The sequence below is a fragment of the Abramis brama genome (genome assembly GCF_963993115.1).
Source record: "Abramis brama genome assembly, chromosome: 19".
NCBI classification, from domain to species: Eukaryota; Metazoa; Chordata; class Actinopteri; order Cypriniformes; family Leuciscidae; genus Abramis; species Abramis brama.
Genome location: NC_139981.1, coordinates 4173455 through 4191208, shown reverse-complemented (window position 1 = coordinate 4191208; position 17754 = coordinate 4173455). Strand labels below are relative to the sequence as shown.

The following is a 17754-nucleotide window of genomic DNA, read 5'->3' as shown; positions in this document are numbered from 1 at the left end:
TCAGGCCTGTTACTTTTGTATAGTAACAGGTTTTGACGTGGGGTAACAGGGATGACATAGATTAGGTGTCACCTTGACATTAATTTAGTGATCAAGTGTAGGAAATATGATAATATATTGTAATTATAATTTAAATCGGACTACTTTTCAAATTGTATTTCATAAACCAACATCTCAGGAAAATGTTATGGGGTTTCAAATAAAAAAAAGACTTTCTGTTACAGAAAAGGGCGTTGATTTCATACATGTCCACTTGACATCAGGACTTAAATCATGTTTATCAGGCATTTTGTGAGACACAACAAGAGAATATGGAAGAATATGGAAATAAATTATACATCAATATTCCTATGAAATATTAGATATTATTATTAAAATGTTGCCAATTATTACTTTTTTCATTAAATGTTGCTCCTTAAAGGAACACTCCACCGTTTTTTGAAATAGGGCTTATTCACCTTCTTTCCTACATTTAGATAGGTGGGCAAATGCATTTTTGTCTCAGTGCATGCATTGTTTTAGTTTGACAGGGTCGGCGCTAGCTTAGCTTAGCATAATGAATGGAATCATTTGTTGCTAGCTAGCATGTCCTGAGTAAAAGTGATATAAAAAAAAAAAAAACCCCACCTAATTACTTCTTGTGGCCTGCGTATTCACAACGAGTACAAACAGCGATGCAGATTAACACTAGGCGATTTCCTAGGCAGATATTGACTTATATATTAAAGTCCCTGTAAAGTCAAAATTAAGTATGTGTTCTGAGTTTGTCACACCACAGAAAAATGTGTTATTAGCCACCCAGCCAAATTTGAATGATAAAAAAAGCCGGCAATTACATAAAATAAGCTATCAAAATCTTGAAAAAATGAGCAGTAGTCTTTGCTCTCAAACGCTGGGGGCGTGTCCGCTGGCTGCGCTGAAACCACGCCCACTCGCGGGAAAGCTCAACTGTCACCGCTACAGCCGGAATGGATGCTCCTAGCAGCTTAATTTGTTTTACAAAGCCATACATGTTCGAGCCTGGACTACCTACTATAATTATAACATAAGCACACAAGGCAACTTACACTCATTGGTGGGCACGCACTGCCGATGATGGCACCAGCTGTCGGCGCGACGGGAGGATGATCGCAGAGGCGGGAGATAGTCAGTTCGGCCCCATTCACCAGTAACAGCGGATTATCAGTGAATCCCAGTTGTCTCCGACGAAAGTTTATAAAACTATCCCGTGTAAAATGATCACTACAGAGGCGGGTTTTGGCGGTGATCCTCGACTCTCCATCAAGGTGGCTCTTCACAAAATTAATCCACCTCTTGTTGATATGATAGTTTTTCGGAAATTTAAATAAGGACACCGATCTGTTTTGTACGTGATCGCATCCAGGTAATACGCATTTCCGTGACGAAGGCATAGCTAGCTAGCAAACTGTAGGATGTAGTATCGCGATCGGCAAACTGATGTGAATGTGCTATATTGTTAGGGGAGGGGCCAGCGTCAGGGGCTCCAGTGCGTCATCAAGTAGGGGCGTGTCCAGGAGCTCAGGGGCTTCAGTGCGTCATCGAGCCCCCGTTTTAGCCCCGCCCAAAAAATCCGGAACACAGCAATGGTGAAAAACTGTTTAACGGTCTAACTCAACAATTCAGTACTTCCCAGTTCACAGTCTTTGTAATATGATTTAGCAATACATTTCTAACATTTATAATGTGTTTAGAATTTTTTTTTAGAATTGCCTTTACAGGGACTTTAAGGACTATATTAGGGGGAAGCACAGGCGAAGCACTGCTACTTGGGCGTGATATCTCTGTGCCTGTGCCTGTGCTTCCCCCTAATATAGTCCCAAGTCAATATCTGCATAGGAAATCGCCTAGTGTTAATCTGCATCGCTATTTGTACTCGTTGTGAATACGCAGGCCACAAGAAGTAATTAGGTGTTTTTTTTATTTGTTATATCACTTTTACTCAGGCCATGCTAGCTGGCAACAAATGATTCCATTCATTATGCTAAGCTAAGCTAGCGCCGACCCTGTCAAACTAAAACAATGCATGCACTGAGACAAAAATGCATTTGCCCACCTATCTAAATGTAGGAAAGAAGGTGAATAATCCCTATTTCAAAAAACGGTTAAAGAACACATTAATGTGCACATTAGATACAGTGTATAGATACATTGCATTGAATGGTATTAATTATAATATTACCGTATTTTCCGCACTATAAGGCGCACCGGATTATAAGGCGCACCTTCAATGAATGGCCTATTTTAGAACTTTTTTCATATATAGGGCGCACCGGATTATAAGGCGCATAGAATAGAAGATCCTGCAGTCAAACGTTTGACTGGGTTTGCGTTATGCAGTGGTCACCAACCTTTTCAAGCCTAAGATCACATCCAAAGTCCAAATGTAAACCAAGATCTACCACTTGCAAAAAAATATGAAAAAACAAGTTGCTGAGCTGTAAAACCTTGTTTATACTCGACGCGTCCGCATGAGCGCGAAGGTAATAAAAAAACTAATATCCGTCTGCTCGGGCAGATTTGGCTCAAAGTCATGCATCTCCGGATGCGAAGATGCATGACTTTGAGCATTATCTGCCCGAGCAGACGGATATTAGTAGTATATCTCATCACACCGGCACCCAGTTTGCGCGTCTAAATCAGTTGTATGGTCTGGTGTTCAGTCTAAAACAAAATAGTTGCGTCAAGTATAAATGCCTCGTCTGTATGGGGAGTTGCTCGCGCTCCGTTGCCAGGCGAAAGTATAAACAAGGTTTAAGTCAGCGGTTGTTTTATCCATATATAAGGCGCTCCGGATTATAAGGCGCACTGTCGTTTTTTGAAAAAATTAAAGGCTTTTAAGTGCGCCTTATAGTGCGGAAAATACGGTAATTTATGGCCATTTTACCCACATATTGCATAAAGTAAAAAGGTGTATCAATTCATTCTGTTATATCTTTCATAACATAGTTGAGAATCATCTTTATACAAATTTTGGTTAAAAAAATCCAGAAACCCCAAAATTTATTGGTGATTGAAAAAAAAAAAATCCCATTGTTTTTTCCTATACATATAATTTCATGTCATTTTATTTTTTAAACAACTTAGTCCTGGTGTAAACTACAGAGGACTCATTGTCAATTCATCCATGTAAGTGCGATTACAAACAATAGCAGTAAGGTGACTGCAGACCCTCGCCCCAATCTTGTAATGTTCAAGAAAGTGAAACCAAATGTTAGCATCTGTTTTCAGATGATCATAGAAAGGCCAAGATCTGATTATCTTCCTTGCCTAATAATTGAACCAGATCAGTATATTTTAAGTTCTGTGAGGGGACATACTCACACAGACAAACAGATGGACGCATGGGTCTAATTACTCTAATTACAATACCCTTAAATCTTTAGATCTCTTAGATATGTAATGTGCTTCGCTAATACAACTATGTCAAGTAATACAATTTAAAAAGGTAAAACTTTACAAAATTATGTAAACAAATATGTGCAGTGTACGCTGAAGAATGTGTGTCCTGTCATCCCTGTTACTCTGGTCAGTCCTGTTATGATGTCAATCCTGTTACTGTCATTCATTTCATAAAAAATATATTTGAAATGGCCTTCCAAGTTTTTCCATTGTAACCCTATCTATATTGTATTTTTGACAAAGCCATTCTTTTAATATCTCTCTTGTAAAAATATATATTTTTCTTAATTGACATGTGATCACCCTCCAAAATTTGTATGTTCTTGGTCATCTGAATGACAAATATAAGATTGAAAATTTTTGAAACAATTCCAGTGAAAAGAGGGACTAAAATACTGCTCATATATGTGAAAACTATAATATATTTCTAATTAAAACTATAGTATATAGTAACGCATGTGTCTGTAACAGGCATGACAAAAATATCAAAACATGAGGTAGATAAATAGTCATAAAATAAAAAATTACATAGCCTGAGATGGCACAATACAATTTCTTGTTATTTTATGCTGTCTTCATTTAATGGATATTTTAAAAAAAATGTTTAAACTTATTTTATATTTTAATTTTTCACTGATTTCGTGGAATGACCCATATATATATATATATATATATATATATATATATATATATATATATATATATATATATATATATATATATATATATATATTCACCCTCCCCTCAAAGAATTCTGAGCAGAAGTTGTTGAAAGTGGACAAAAGAGACGGATTAAAACACCAGGTGTAAATGGGAAAGTGTCTCCCTTGTCTACTTGTGATCAACCAAAACGCATCTTAATACCAGGTGCAAACAGGGCCTAAATGTTGTGGAATCTCAAGTTAAAGCAACAAGGCAACATCATGACAGTAGCATGTTCTCAGCAAATACTGATTTCATCCTTAAAATGATATTTCTATTATTATCTTTGTACAAACACAAGAATTAAAAGCAGAATTCAGTGGTCAAAGTTCTAACTAAAACTCTTCCATTTGCTGCTCTAGGCTGCAACGATACTGCTCAGGCAGACATTGTGCTCCTTGTGGACTCTTCTGGTAGCATTGGAGACAATTTTAAAGAAGTGAGGAAGTTCCTCCATGCTTTTGTGGACAGATTTAACCTTGACAAGGTTAGAGTGGGACTTGCCCAGTTTAGTGACAGAACATACCAAGAGTTCCTACTTGGAGACTATTTAGATAAGGGAGACCTGCACCAAAAGTTGGATGATCTCATCTACCGTGGAGGAGGCACCAAAACCGGTCAGGCCTTGACTTTCATCCGTGAGAATTACTTCAACCTGGCCAGAAAGAATATCTCTGGCATTGCCATAGTCATCACAGATGGGGGATCAAGTGATGCTGTAGATGAACCTGCCCAGAGACTACGAAATATGGGAGTTGCCATCTTTGTCATCAGGGTGGGAACAGGCAACATGGAAAAGCTGCGCACCATTGCTAATTACCCACATGAAGAGTTCTTATTCAGTATTAACAGTTATCAAGAACTGCAAGGTCTTCAAGAGAGTCTGCGCAACAAAGTGTGCTTTACTGTGGGCGTCCAGTCAGAAGGTAACATTTTACCTTGTATGCTTTCCCATTTGTGTTTATACAGTGGGATTGTTGAATATAAAAATCCTTAAAATGAATACAAACAAAACCAAAACTTTCCATAAATGTACACTGTAAAAATATATGTTCATGATTTGGTATCACAACATTTTTCCTTTAGTCAAATCAAATTAGATAATTTATGTGGTTCAGATAACATAATATTTTTAGTTTATGTTGATTAAACCAATCTCCTTCATTGTATCAACTCAAATTTTTCATTTTAATGAACTTAAAATTGAGGCAACCAGGTTACTTACTTTTTTAAGTTGAACCAACAATCATTTTTTACAGTGCACATGCTTTGAGTCCCATCATACTGTTAATCTGCTGTTGTCTGCACCCTAGTGTTTAAATTGTTTAGATATAAATAATTTATTTGTTTCCATTCTCTTCAGCTTTTTTGAAAAAATATGCTGATATCTTCATACTGGTTGATAGTTCAGCATCTAGACAAGAGCAGCCAATAATAAGGAATTTGCTCTATAGACTGGTCAACCAGCTCGACATGGGAAAGAATGCTAATCGTGTCGGCCTGGCTCAGTTTAGCGAAAATGTCAAAGAGGAATTCCTGCTTAATACTGACAAGACCAAGAGTGAGATTGGGATAATGATGCGCAACCTTCAGCTAAGGCCTACAGGGAAGCGTAGAATTGGCCATGCAATTGAATATGCTCGCACAAATTTCTTAAATAGCGCTGCTGGAAGCCGTGTATCTGAAGGATTTAAGCAGTTCCTGTTAGTCATTGCAGCTGGAAAATCTGATGATGGTGTCATCCAAGCATCCCGTAAAATTAATAAAGAAGCAGTGACGGTTCTTGCTGTTGGCTTAAACAACGCTGATTCGTATGAGATGAAGGACATCTCTAGTCAACAGCACAGCTACAAGTTAGTAGGCAACATTCAATCAGTGCTACAGAAACTTAAGTCTGCCATTGACAAATGGGAGGACGCTGCTGTCACAGAGGGTGAGTGTGTGCATAATCTTATATTCTTTCAATAAAATTCATAGTGTTATTAAACTTTTTCCGCCTTGGTTTGGCTTTTAATTATGACTGGATTTGAAAAACTATTATGTATTACATAATCCAAAAGACTTTGGTTTTGTAAAGTTATTGTGTCTTTTGACAGAGTGCAAGTCTGACGTGGTGGCAGATATCGCTTTTATTGTTGATCAGTCCAGCAGTATCAGATCCAAAAACTTCCAACTTGTGCGCAACTTTCTCGAGAGCACCATCAGAGGTCTCGACATGGGCAAGGGAAAAATACAGGTAGCTTTGATCCTCTATAGCGACGTCCCTCGAGCTGATGTGTACTTGAACACCTTCGCTGATAAGGCTGACATCCTGCGCTACATCAGTAGCATGGCATATGGTCGTGGTAAAACATACACCGGAGCTGCTCTGAAGTTTGCCAAAGAGCATGTGTTTACCAAAGCAAGAGGTAGCAGAAAAGATCGGCATGTTCAGCAGGTTGCTGTTGTTATCACCGATGGAAAGTCCACAGATGACGCGGCCAGTGCTGCAGCAGATTTACGGCGATCAGGCGTCACTGTATTCGCGCTTGGTATTAAAGACGCAAAAGAGGATGACATGAGAGAGATTGCATCCTACCCACCAAACAAGTTTGTGTTAAATGTGGAACGCTTTGATCAACTAAATTCCCTTGCGAAGATTTTAACCAAAACACTTTGCAATGAAATCACAGATGCCATCATACCTAAAATCCCATTTGACACAATATTAAAAGGTTTGCACAATATTTTTAATCCTTTTCTTTTTTTTTACTAGCACAATGTTCAACCTGTTTCACAATTCCAATTTCATAATGGAATACTCTTTCACTACTTTGTAGGTTGCAAGCAAACAGTCAAAGCTGACATATACTTCCTTGTGGATGAATCAAGAAGTATATCCTCTGCCGACTTTGAAGATATGAAGAAATTCATTAGTAAATGGCTTGATGTGTTTGAGATTGGGAGTAACAATGTGCGCTTTGGAGTAGTGAAGTTTGCAAGCCGTGCAACCACAGTTTTCCGATTACACGACTATAGCACAAAAGCTGGTGTGAAAAAGGCAGTGAAGGATCTCGTTATGAATGGAGGGGGCACCAGGACTGATCTGGGGTTAAGAGAAATGATACCGCTATTCAAAGAAGCTGAAAAAACACGTATCGAAAATGTTCGTAAGCTGCTGATTGTAATCACAGATGGCAAATCAGCAGGGACAAAAGAGTCGGTAGATGTTCCTGCTAACATACTGAGAACAGAACAGGATGTCACCATTTATGCTATTGGTGTGAAAAATGCATCTGAGCCCGAGCTCATTTTGATATCTGGCAGTCCAAAAAGAACGTATTATGTCAAAAACTATGATCTTCTCAAGGATATTAAGAAAGACATCCTTATAGAAATATGTTCCCATGAAGGTAAGAAATTCAATTTATGGCATATGTTTATATGGTATGTTTGCACTGTTACTTGATTTGCACAATATTATGTTTGCACCGTTATTTGATTTTCACAATTTTTTATTAAATTTGGTGATACAATAATAACGATGCGTGCCTATAAATGACTGCCAGTGTCCGATTGTTGTTTCAAGATTCTTTTCACAGAATGAGTGTTCACTTTATAAATTTCTTGTTTTTAGGTTGTGAAGGTCTTGTTGCAGATGTTGTCTTCCTGATTGAGGGATCAGAAAGTGTTAGCACTGAATGCTTTGAAAACATCAAGGAAATAATGCAGTCTGTGATAGAAAAGTTTGCGATTGGACCAAACAAGGAGCGTGTTGCAGTTGTTCAGTATGGCACAAACACAGAAGAGGAGTTTTCCTTGGATACATTTGATGATAAAGCTAGTTTATTACAGGGAATTAGAAACATCAAACAGAAGAATGGAAGAACTTACACTGGAAAAGCACTTACAGAAGTATTGCAATCTTTTGTCAAGACTAAAGAAGACCGCTCCAGTGCCTTGAAGTTCTTGATAGTTCTTACAGATGGAGATAGTAGGGATGATGTAAAAGAACCTGCGAAATTCCTGAGAGACAATTCCATCAACATTTATGCCGTTGGTATGAGACATGCAAACAGATCTCAGATTCATGCCATTGCTGGATACCGTGACCGTGTGTTCTTTGAAGACACAGTTCCTACCATGAAAGAATTAGGTGGTGAGGTTCTTTTCAAGATCTGTAACAAAGGTATGTAAACAAAATCTGAGATTTTTGAAAGAGATCACATTATGTCGGTAACCTCTTTTAGTTGATGTTAAAGTGTAAGTTGCAGGTTAACCACCACAGCCAATTAATGTGTAAATTAAAGTGCTCTATATGTATATATTTAATTATTTCTGTCTTAAAATGCGTTAAAATAACATTTATTGGGGTTTCTTCGAAGGTAGCGTGTTTTTTCAGTAACTGGTGATGACGTCATAAGAGGAACTCGCAACCCATACTCTGCTAGATTCTTACTGTATTATGGCTATTTGGAGAATGACTGAGGATGTGGGAAACCATCAAATTATTTATGGACCACAGCCCTACAATTTTTAACTGGTCAGGCGTGAGAGAGGGGAGGAAATTGCCAGGACCCATGGCACTCAAAGAGTTATTAATGCTTGGTGTGAGGAGAATGAGTGGAGGGTTGGCCAGGTGTCCTGGTGAGTAGCTACGTTAGAGCTAGTCTAGGCTAGCCTGGTGCAAACTTAACCCGGATAATATAAGGGAACAAACCAGTCTTTTCAAAATCTTGCCGTCATGTAGAATAGCAAGGAGGGACAATGACTGAAGACATTATTTACTTACATGGTGTCAGTCCAAATCAGAGCTGTAGAGATGCACACACTGCACAGGCACCAACCGCTAGTCTCATCGACGCCTCAAACGTCATGTAATACCCTTCCTCAATCCACGCTTTATCAATTTCTCACGATTTAATTAGCGATGTTTATTGTCAGAAAAGAAAAAGAGAGATCGATGTCTCCATCGCTGTGTTTGTGTGGGCTATGCCACCCAATTGAATTAGCAGTGGAGAGTAGCCTATGTGCTGCCGTGAGGTGAACGTGTTTTGGAGTTTAGTGGAACAGCTCGACCTGCGACCGGCTGATCTGACGTGCCTGAACCCGGTGCCTGAACCCGTTTGTTTTGCGAATAGCTTATTCTCATTTCAGGCAGGATCACGGTCCCCTTGAAGTCAGCACACACGAGTAGCCTGTGTTTACAGTTGAGTTATTTTATCCATAATTTTTTTTAACAAATAAAACATACAACCAACTTTTCTGTAGTTATGTAAGGCATCTATAGCTTTCAAAGAAATACAACATTGAAGAGTACCATACTTAATGCATGAGTAATTACATTTAGCTGCTAGCGTACTATTGACTATGCCGGTAACTCTACTAGTGAGTTCCTCTTATGACGTCACGCCGCATCTAGTGGAAGGGAGCGGGAGCGGTTAAAACCACTGTTAAAAGTGCCAACTTTTCATATTATATTCAGCATTTTGGTATAAAAAACAATGGTGGGCGGTTCTTATCTTTATGTTTAATAAACACATTGCATTATCTTCGTCAAAAAAATTTAACCTGCAATTTACACTTTTAAGTTTTGTGTTTTTTAGTCCATGTTTGTTAGCTTTGAGGGCATCTACTGCTAGTGTACTCTTAAAAGTTTTTTTGGGTGAACTGTCCCTTTAATGTGTACATCTTCTAAAAGATTGTCAGTTTTCATGTGTATTATAGTAAAAACCAAAGCCAGAGTGACTTTTTCAAATGACTTCTTACATTATGATCATTTATCTTTCCAGAATGCAAGACACCCGAACTGATTGACATAATCTTCCTTTTGGATGTCTCTGGTAATCCCAATAAAGATGGTTTCAAGGAAATGATCCACTTAATATCATATGTGGTGAGCAAATCTGTGGTTGAAAAAAAACGGGTACAATTTGGCGCCATCACCTACTCTAACAGCCCTCAATCCGAGTTCACCCTGAAAGAGTACAACAGTCAGGCTGATGTTCTGAGGGCTATCTCAAACCTCAAATCTTCAGGGGGCAGAAGAAACACGGCCCGGGCCCTTAAATACACACTCTCCTACTTTAACACAACTCATGGTGGACGACGGCCACGGAATGTACCCCAAGTGCTAATTCTGATTACAGATGGCAAGGTTAATGATTTAAGTGAACTGGACACTTGGCCTGAATCCCTGAATAATTCAGAAGTCAACTTTTTTGCTATTGGTACTGAAGATGCAGATAAGGTCCAGCTAAGGGAGATGGCAGGAGAGAAAGGACGAGTGCACTATGCAAACACCTACCTGGATCTGCATGGACTACAAAAAATAATAACCCGAGAGCTTTGCCATCTTACCAAACCAAGTAAATTTCTTATCACCTTTTATCAGTGCTTGGGAATAACTAGCTAAAATGGCAATGCAACTAACTTAGCTACATTTATCAGTTGTTCAGCTGTTTTTAAAATTCTGCAGATTTTCTAATAACAAGCTTCCCTGTTAAATTGATGTCACAACTCCAGTTACAGATCATTTGGAATTTTTTTTCTCTTTTATGTTGTATTAAGTGTGAATGAATCTGTTCACTTTTAATGCTGACATGCTATTTGAGTTCATTTGTTAAAAAAAAAAAAATCTGAAAATGTATGGCACAAAGATTTTGAACAAATTAACTTAAAGCTCAACGTCTGAATGTTCTTCTGATTAAATTATTTCAAAGGAATGTTACTGTATTTAAAAATAGGTTGACCACTTAAATAGCTTAAATGTATTCAGCCACTTTTTGTCAGTAACTGCGTATTAAATAGATTAATTTCTGCATAATCACTTCATGCATCTAAGTTGATCGGATGTCCATTTATACTTAAATCTTTCACTGCAAAATAGATATAAATCTGACCTACTCTTCTCATGTTATGTGGCAATATAATTCAGTTTAAAGCTCTATCTATGCCCCATATGATGCTTAGTGTTTGTGTTTATTAGTTGTTGTCTCCTTCACACATGTGGAGTTGCATCTTGTATGTGTCTCATTCTACCTTCTGAGATACACTCACCTAAAGGATTATTAGGAACACCATACTAATACTGTGTTTGACCCCCTTTTGCCTTCAGAACTGCCTTAATTCTACGTAGCATTGATTCAACAAGGTGCTGAAAGCATTCTTTAGAAATGTTGGCCCATATTGATAGGATAGCATCTTGCAGTTGATGGAGATTTGTGGGATGCACATCCAGGGCACGAAGCTCCCGTTCCACCACATCCCAAAGATGCTCTATTGGGTTGAGATCTGGTGACTGTGGGGGCCATTTTAGTACAGTGAACTCATTGTCATGTTCAAGAAACCAATTTGAAATGATTCGAGCTTTGTGACATGGTGCATTATCCTGCTGGAAGTAGCCATCAGAGGATGGGTACATGGTGGTCATAAAGGGATGGACATGGTCAGAAACAATGCTCAGGTAGGCCGTGGCATTTAAACGATGCCCAATTGGCACTAAGGGGCCTAAAGTGTGCCAAGAAAACATCCCTCACACCATTACACCACCACCACCAGCCTGCACAGTGGTAACAAGGCATGATGGATCCATGTTCTCATTCTGTTTACGCCAAATTCTGACTCTACCATCTGAATGTCTCAACAGAAATCGAGACTCATCAGACCAGGCAACATTTTTCCAGTCTTTAACTGTCCAATTTTCGTGAGCTCGTGCAAATTGTAGCCTCTTTTTCCTATTTGTAGTGGAGATGAGTGGTACCCGGTGGGGTCTTCTGCTGTTGTAGCCCATCCGCATACCTCGGTTGTAACGAGTGGTTATTTCAGTCAAAGTTGCTCTTCTATCAGCTTGAATCAGTCGGCCCATTCTCCTCTGACCTCTAGCATCAACAAGGCATTTTCGCCCACAGGACTGCCGCATACTGGATGTTTTTCCCTTTTCACACCATTCTTTGTAAACCCTAGAAATGGTTGTGCGTGAAAATCCCAGTAACTGAGCAGATTGTGAAATACTCAGACCGGCCCGTCTGGCACCAACAACCATGCCACGCTCAAATTTGCTTAAATCACCTTTCTTTCCCATTCTGACATTCAGTTTGGTGTTCAGGAGATTGTCTTGACCAGGACCACACCCCTAAATGCATTGAAGCAACTGCCATGTAATTGGTTGATTAGGTTAATTGCATTAATGAGATTAATAGTAATCCTAATAATCCTTTAGGTGAGTGTATTTGTAGCTATATGCAATATAGAAGTGTTATGCAGAATATGCAGTATTCAGCAAAATCTGAAGTGACCAAGTTTAAATAAACCCTAAATCATAAGTTGCTTGCCAATCTAGTTTCAATGTTGCTTCCTCAACACTGCGAACTATGCTTTTGTTTTTGTCTCAATTAATGTTGTTTGTCCTAATGTTTTTTTGTTTCTCTTTCTAGTTTGTGAGAGGGAGCTATCAGACCTGGTTTTTTTAATTGATGGATCAGAGACTATTAAGGGACCAAGTTGGAAAATTATCAGACAAACCATGATTGGCATTGTGAAAGAACTGAATATTGCTCAAAACAAATGGCGAGTGGGTGTCGCCCAGTTCAGCGATGTATTCTTGCCTCAGTTTCACCTGCACGATTGGACTAGTTTTGATGAAGTGGAGAAAGCTATAAACGAAATTCAGCAAAGAAAGCAGGGCACACATACTTGGGGCGCCCTGAATTTAATTAGACAGTACTTCACAAAAGAGAATGGATCCAGAATAGATGAAGGAGTCGCTCAGAATCTCCTGCTGCTTACAGATGGAGACGCTACAGATCAAAAAGACTTGAATGCATTAGCTTATCTCAGAAAAAAGAAAATAGAAATAACTGTTATTGGGGTTGGCAATGAAATAAATAATACATCTGAGCTGGTTGAAATAGCTGGGTCACCTGACCGGGTCCTCATTGAGACTTACGAAACCCTTCAACTGAAGACAACTATAAAGAAAGTGTTTAGTAAGCTCTGTGAAAACAATCCTCCCACATGTAAGTAATTACTTTTTATACTATAATTGATAATTATTATTATAAACTAAATACTTTACATATCAGTATCACTGTTTCTAAACTTGATGAGCTGCCGCCTGTTTCCAAATATGACCATTAAAATGCTGCCTTATGTGGGAGCTCAATAAGTTTTGAATTTAGAGCAATAGTTATAGGGTTAGTTCACCCAAAAATTAAATTTATGTCATTATGTACTCACCCTCAAGTCATTCCAAATCCGTAAGACATTCATTCATCTTCGGAACACAAATGAATATATTTTTGATGAAATCTGACAGTCTCTACGCAACTACCACTTTCAAACCCCAGAAAGGTAGTAGATACATAATTTAAGTAATCCATGTGACTCTAGTGGTTTAACCTCAGTTTTATGAAGCAACGCAAGAGCAGGCATTGTTACATGAACTCATGTTGGACATTAGGCTAATAAAAAATACACTTGAAAGTGTCAGTTGCACAGCTGTCAGTGGAGGGACGGGAAGCTCTTAGATTTCATCAAAAAGATCTTCATTTGTGTTCTGAAGATTAACAAAAGTCTTATGGGTTTGGAACGACATGAGGGTCAGTAATTAATGACAGAATTTTCATATTTGAGTGAACTAACCCATTCTTAATGGTCCGTCATTAATAGGTAACTACTGTATGGTAGTTGATAGTAGTAGCTGAAGTGTTAATGTAGTACTACTCATTTTGTCCTGCATTACTTCCTGCATAGTTACCTATTAATGACGGGACATTTTTCTTGTGTTACCAAAAAGTCTTCTAACATGGTAAATGGTAATATACTGTGTAGACTGTTCTATACATGTATTGTATGCATGGTATTAATGATAATGATGTAAACTATTTTGTCTATTCCCTTTCTTGAAGATTGTGACCTATTGTTTTGTTTGAACAGATTGCAATATTGACATTGCCTTTGGGTTTGACTTGTCCAAGCAATTAAGCCTGTTGAGGCCTCAGGTGGAAGCCGCCATCCAACAGATCTCCAAGATGGGTGATCTGTGTTGTTTCAAAGTGGACCAAATTACAACTAGATTTGGCTATAGGCTAGTGTCTGGACGAGATGGCCGTGTTCTGGAGGAATTTGGCTTTGACAAGTACAACGAGGATGTGGTCAGGAAAGTGATGTCATTGAAACCTTCGGAGCCCCTTGCCTTCAACAAGCTTCTGTTAGAATCCTTCAAAGGAATGTTTGTCTCCTCTGAAGCCAAGGCAAAGGTGGGAATGTGTCTGAGATATAAAGTTGACCATCAAAATGATTGTCAACTATATTACATTCTTTATATGAATGTTCCCTTAATTACACAACAGCACCTCTGCTGATGTTATTTAAAAATGATTTTGTTTTTGGGATGTTTACTGACATAGAAACATAGTTAAACTATTATTTATACAACCAAAGAAACACTATGCACTTTTATTTGCTATCATATTTGGTAACACTTTATTTTAAGGTGACGTTGTTGCATCGCACTTAAGGACTGACACTAATATTATAGCACCAATAATATAGCACTAATATTAATTATTAACTGCTTACTATTTTAGTTATGTTTAGGGTTAGGGCTTGGTTTTGGGTTAGTTGCTTGTAATTATGCATGATTTACTGTTATTACTATATTAAGTACATGTAGTAACATGTAACTATGTCACCTTAAAACAAAGTGTGATATTTTACCCAAAATGGTGAATTAAATTGCATCTGTAAGAGGACTATTGGAAAAAATATATACATTTTAAAAATACAAATATGGTTGGGAAATCAGATTCAGCATTTTGATCACTTAGATCCATATTGGACACCTAGATTGCATTAAAGCAACACTAAGTAACATTTTTTACCTTAAAATAATGTTTCCAAAATCGTATCAGTGGTTCATCAAGTCGTAACAGGGTGAACGGCACTTCTGGATTCGCTTTGCAGCCCTATATCTGAGACATAAGAAAACTACAAATTTGACTTGCTTTACGTCAAGCGTTACAATAGTCATCATTTAGTTTTTCTTCGTTTCTGATGTCGCAATACATCATACTTTCATGAAATCATGCAACATACTCTACCTTTTCTGTGGACATCGTTCATTCCAAAGCCGGTGCTGGATAAACAGCGGGCGTGCGTGCGACGGTAGGCTGCGGGTGGCGAAATTATTTACGACAGCGGTAATAGACAATTCCGCTTCTAACCTGTAGGGCGACCGAAGAGGAAAAGTTCCTTAATGTTGCTTTAAATATTTATTGCTCATTCAAGACAACCTGAGACAATGAAACTCAGAGTTTACACAGAATGATGCTGCTAAAACCTCTGACATTTCATTGTATGTTTGTGTCTAGGTTTTAATAATCTTCACAAACGGGTTGGATGATAGCATTGAGCATTTAAAGGAGAGTTCAGACAGACTTAAACAAAGTGGTAAGTAGCAAAAAATATCCCAAAGTATTTTAAGATAGATCCACCCATTCCTACACTAGAGAGATTCCTTGATTTGTTCAGTTTAATGCAGAACTATAATTCATTTTGTAAAAGGATATACGTAGTTACCCCTCCCTCTCCATCTGCAAATCTGAGGTTGCATATTGATTTTGTTTTGTTTAATTTTGAAGCACTGCCTTTTCTCTTATTAGTACTGTAGTCTTTCATAGCCCCCATGTGTTTTTTTTTGGAGGACTTTTCCCCCATTTAACCTGAGCGAAGTCAAGGTGAATTGAAGTCAAGTTTAGAGACTGTGACCCTGAACTTGAACCATTTCAAAGCTATTTGTGCTTATTTCTGATGTGTAAACTAGGGGTCAGCGCACTGCTGATTGTGTCTTTGGAGGGAGAAATGGATGTTCAGCAGCTGGAATTTGGCAGAGGTTTCGGGTACATGCAACCACTGACTGTCAACATGCTGAACTTAGGCAATGCTCTTATGAAACAAATTGTAAGTATGAAAGGGACATAATGATTCGATTTGATTTCTACAAGAAGCCCTTCAAGAGACCCATATGTAAATCACATATGGACAGAGGCGGACAGAGTACACAACTACATTACTTGAGTAAAAGTACAGATACCCCTTGCTAAATTTTACTCAAGTACAAGTAAAAGTACTACAGTCAGATGTCTACTTAAGTAAAAGTACTAAAGTACTTGTTTTTAAAAGTACTTGAGTATCAAGAGTACAAGAGTACATTTTCTAAATATTGCATTACTACTGCCACAGTGCTTACATTGGTAAACACAGCAAACACTTCAAGCGAAAACTATCATTAACTTGTTCAGAAAATTTAAATAGTCTGGCGAGGTGGGGCCACGGGTTGGCACATTCCCGGGACGCAATATTTTTTTTCCCAGGATGGTAGGGGAAGACTCATGAATATTCATTAGGGAAGTCATCCCTGATTGGTCTGATGACCTACCCCTAAACCTACCCGTCACTGGGGTTCTTATGACCTCCCTAACCCCGCCCCTAAACCTACCCGTCACTGGGGTTAAGACCAATCAGGGATGACTTCCCTAATGAATATTCATGAGTCTTCCCCTACCATCCTGGGAAAAAAAATTTTTCGCTCCCGGGATGGACCTGCTGCGTCTTCATCCATTGTTTCGTCCATGGTTTCGTCTCTTATCTAAATCTGACCATGGAGTTGACTTTAGCGGAAAGCTGAAGGTGATTGCTGATAGGCTGTCCCAATCAGTGGCGCCTGCACAATCCAATCACGTTTGAGAGGGAAACAACAAATTGAGGGTTTCCGAGATTTTTCTTTTTTCCTTTTTTTAAATTTTTTTTTAGAAGAAGTAACGGGTACTCACAGTTATGGATAGAAATATAGTGGAGTAAAGAGTACAATATTTGCCTCTCAAATGTACTTGAGTAAAGTCATGAGTACTCCCCAAAAATGATACTCGAGTAAAGTACAGATCCCTCAAAATTGTACTTAAGTACTATACTCAAGTAAATGTACTCCGTTACTGTCCGGCTCTGCATATGGATGCTAAATTTAAGACACATTTCCGCTCGTAACTTCATGAAACATAAATCGATCGTGAAAAATGACATATCGTTATTTACAGCAGGAGCTCACGATTAAAAAGAGCCCATATCTCAATATATTCCATCAATCAGATCTGAAGATATTCCTCATGGCGTAAGGTTTTCGCTTATAACTTCATGATGCATGCACAGCTCGTAGAAAATTGCACAACATTATTTTCAGAAGACTCACGATTAAAAAGAGCCCAAACTCAGCATAATCCATCACTCAGATCTAAAGCTATTCCTCATGGAGTTGTAACACATGAAACCCCGCAGGCGCACACAGAGCCTTGTATACAGATGGAGCACTGATGTTGTGTTTTAACTCAATGAAGCATGCATAAATTGTGGAAAATGCCACATCGTTATTTACAGCAGATTGGTAAGATTAAAAAGAGCCCAAACTCACCAAAATCTGTCACTCAGATCTAAAGATATTCCTTGTGGACTTCTAACACATGAAGTTGCACAGGCACACCAATGAAGTAGTAGTAGTATGCTATGTTGTTTTGATGTGACGTTTCAGCTCATATTTCCATGAAACTTGCATGGATTGTGAAAAATCGAACATCTTTAGTGACAGCAAATTCTCTAGAT

At 38.3% G+C, this 17754-nt stretch overlaps 1 protein-coding gene across 1 annotated transcript in view; it reads left to right on the top strand.

The window, feature by feature from the left end:
- LOC311069910 (collagen alpha-6(VI) chain-like) overlaps window positions 1-17754 on the top strand; it is a 59855-nt gene that overhangs the window by 20020 nt on the left and 22081 nt on the right. The window contains exons 4-13 of the mRNA XM_084093468.1: window positions 4485-5048; window positions 5486-6055; window positions 6219-6836; window positions 6942-7514; window positions 7739-8290; window positions 9894-10469; window positions 12537-13118; window positions 14038-14360; window positions 15474-15552; window positions 15926-16062. Coding sequence (XP_083949594.1) covers window positions 4485-5048; window positions 5486-6055; window positions 6219-6836; window positions 6942-7514; window positions 7739-8290; window positions 9894-10469; window positions 12537-13118; window positions 14038-14360; window positions 15474-15552; window positions 15926-16062 — 4574 coding nt within the window. The remainder of the gene's footprint in view (window positions 1-4484; window positions 5049-5485; window positions 6056-6218; window positions 6837-6941; window positions 7515-7738; window positions 8291-9893; window positions 10470-12536; window positions 13119-14037; window positions 14361-15473; window positions 15553-15925; window positions 16063-17754) is intronic.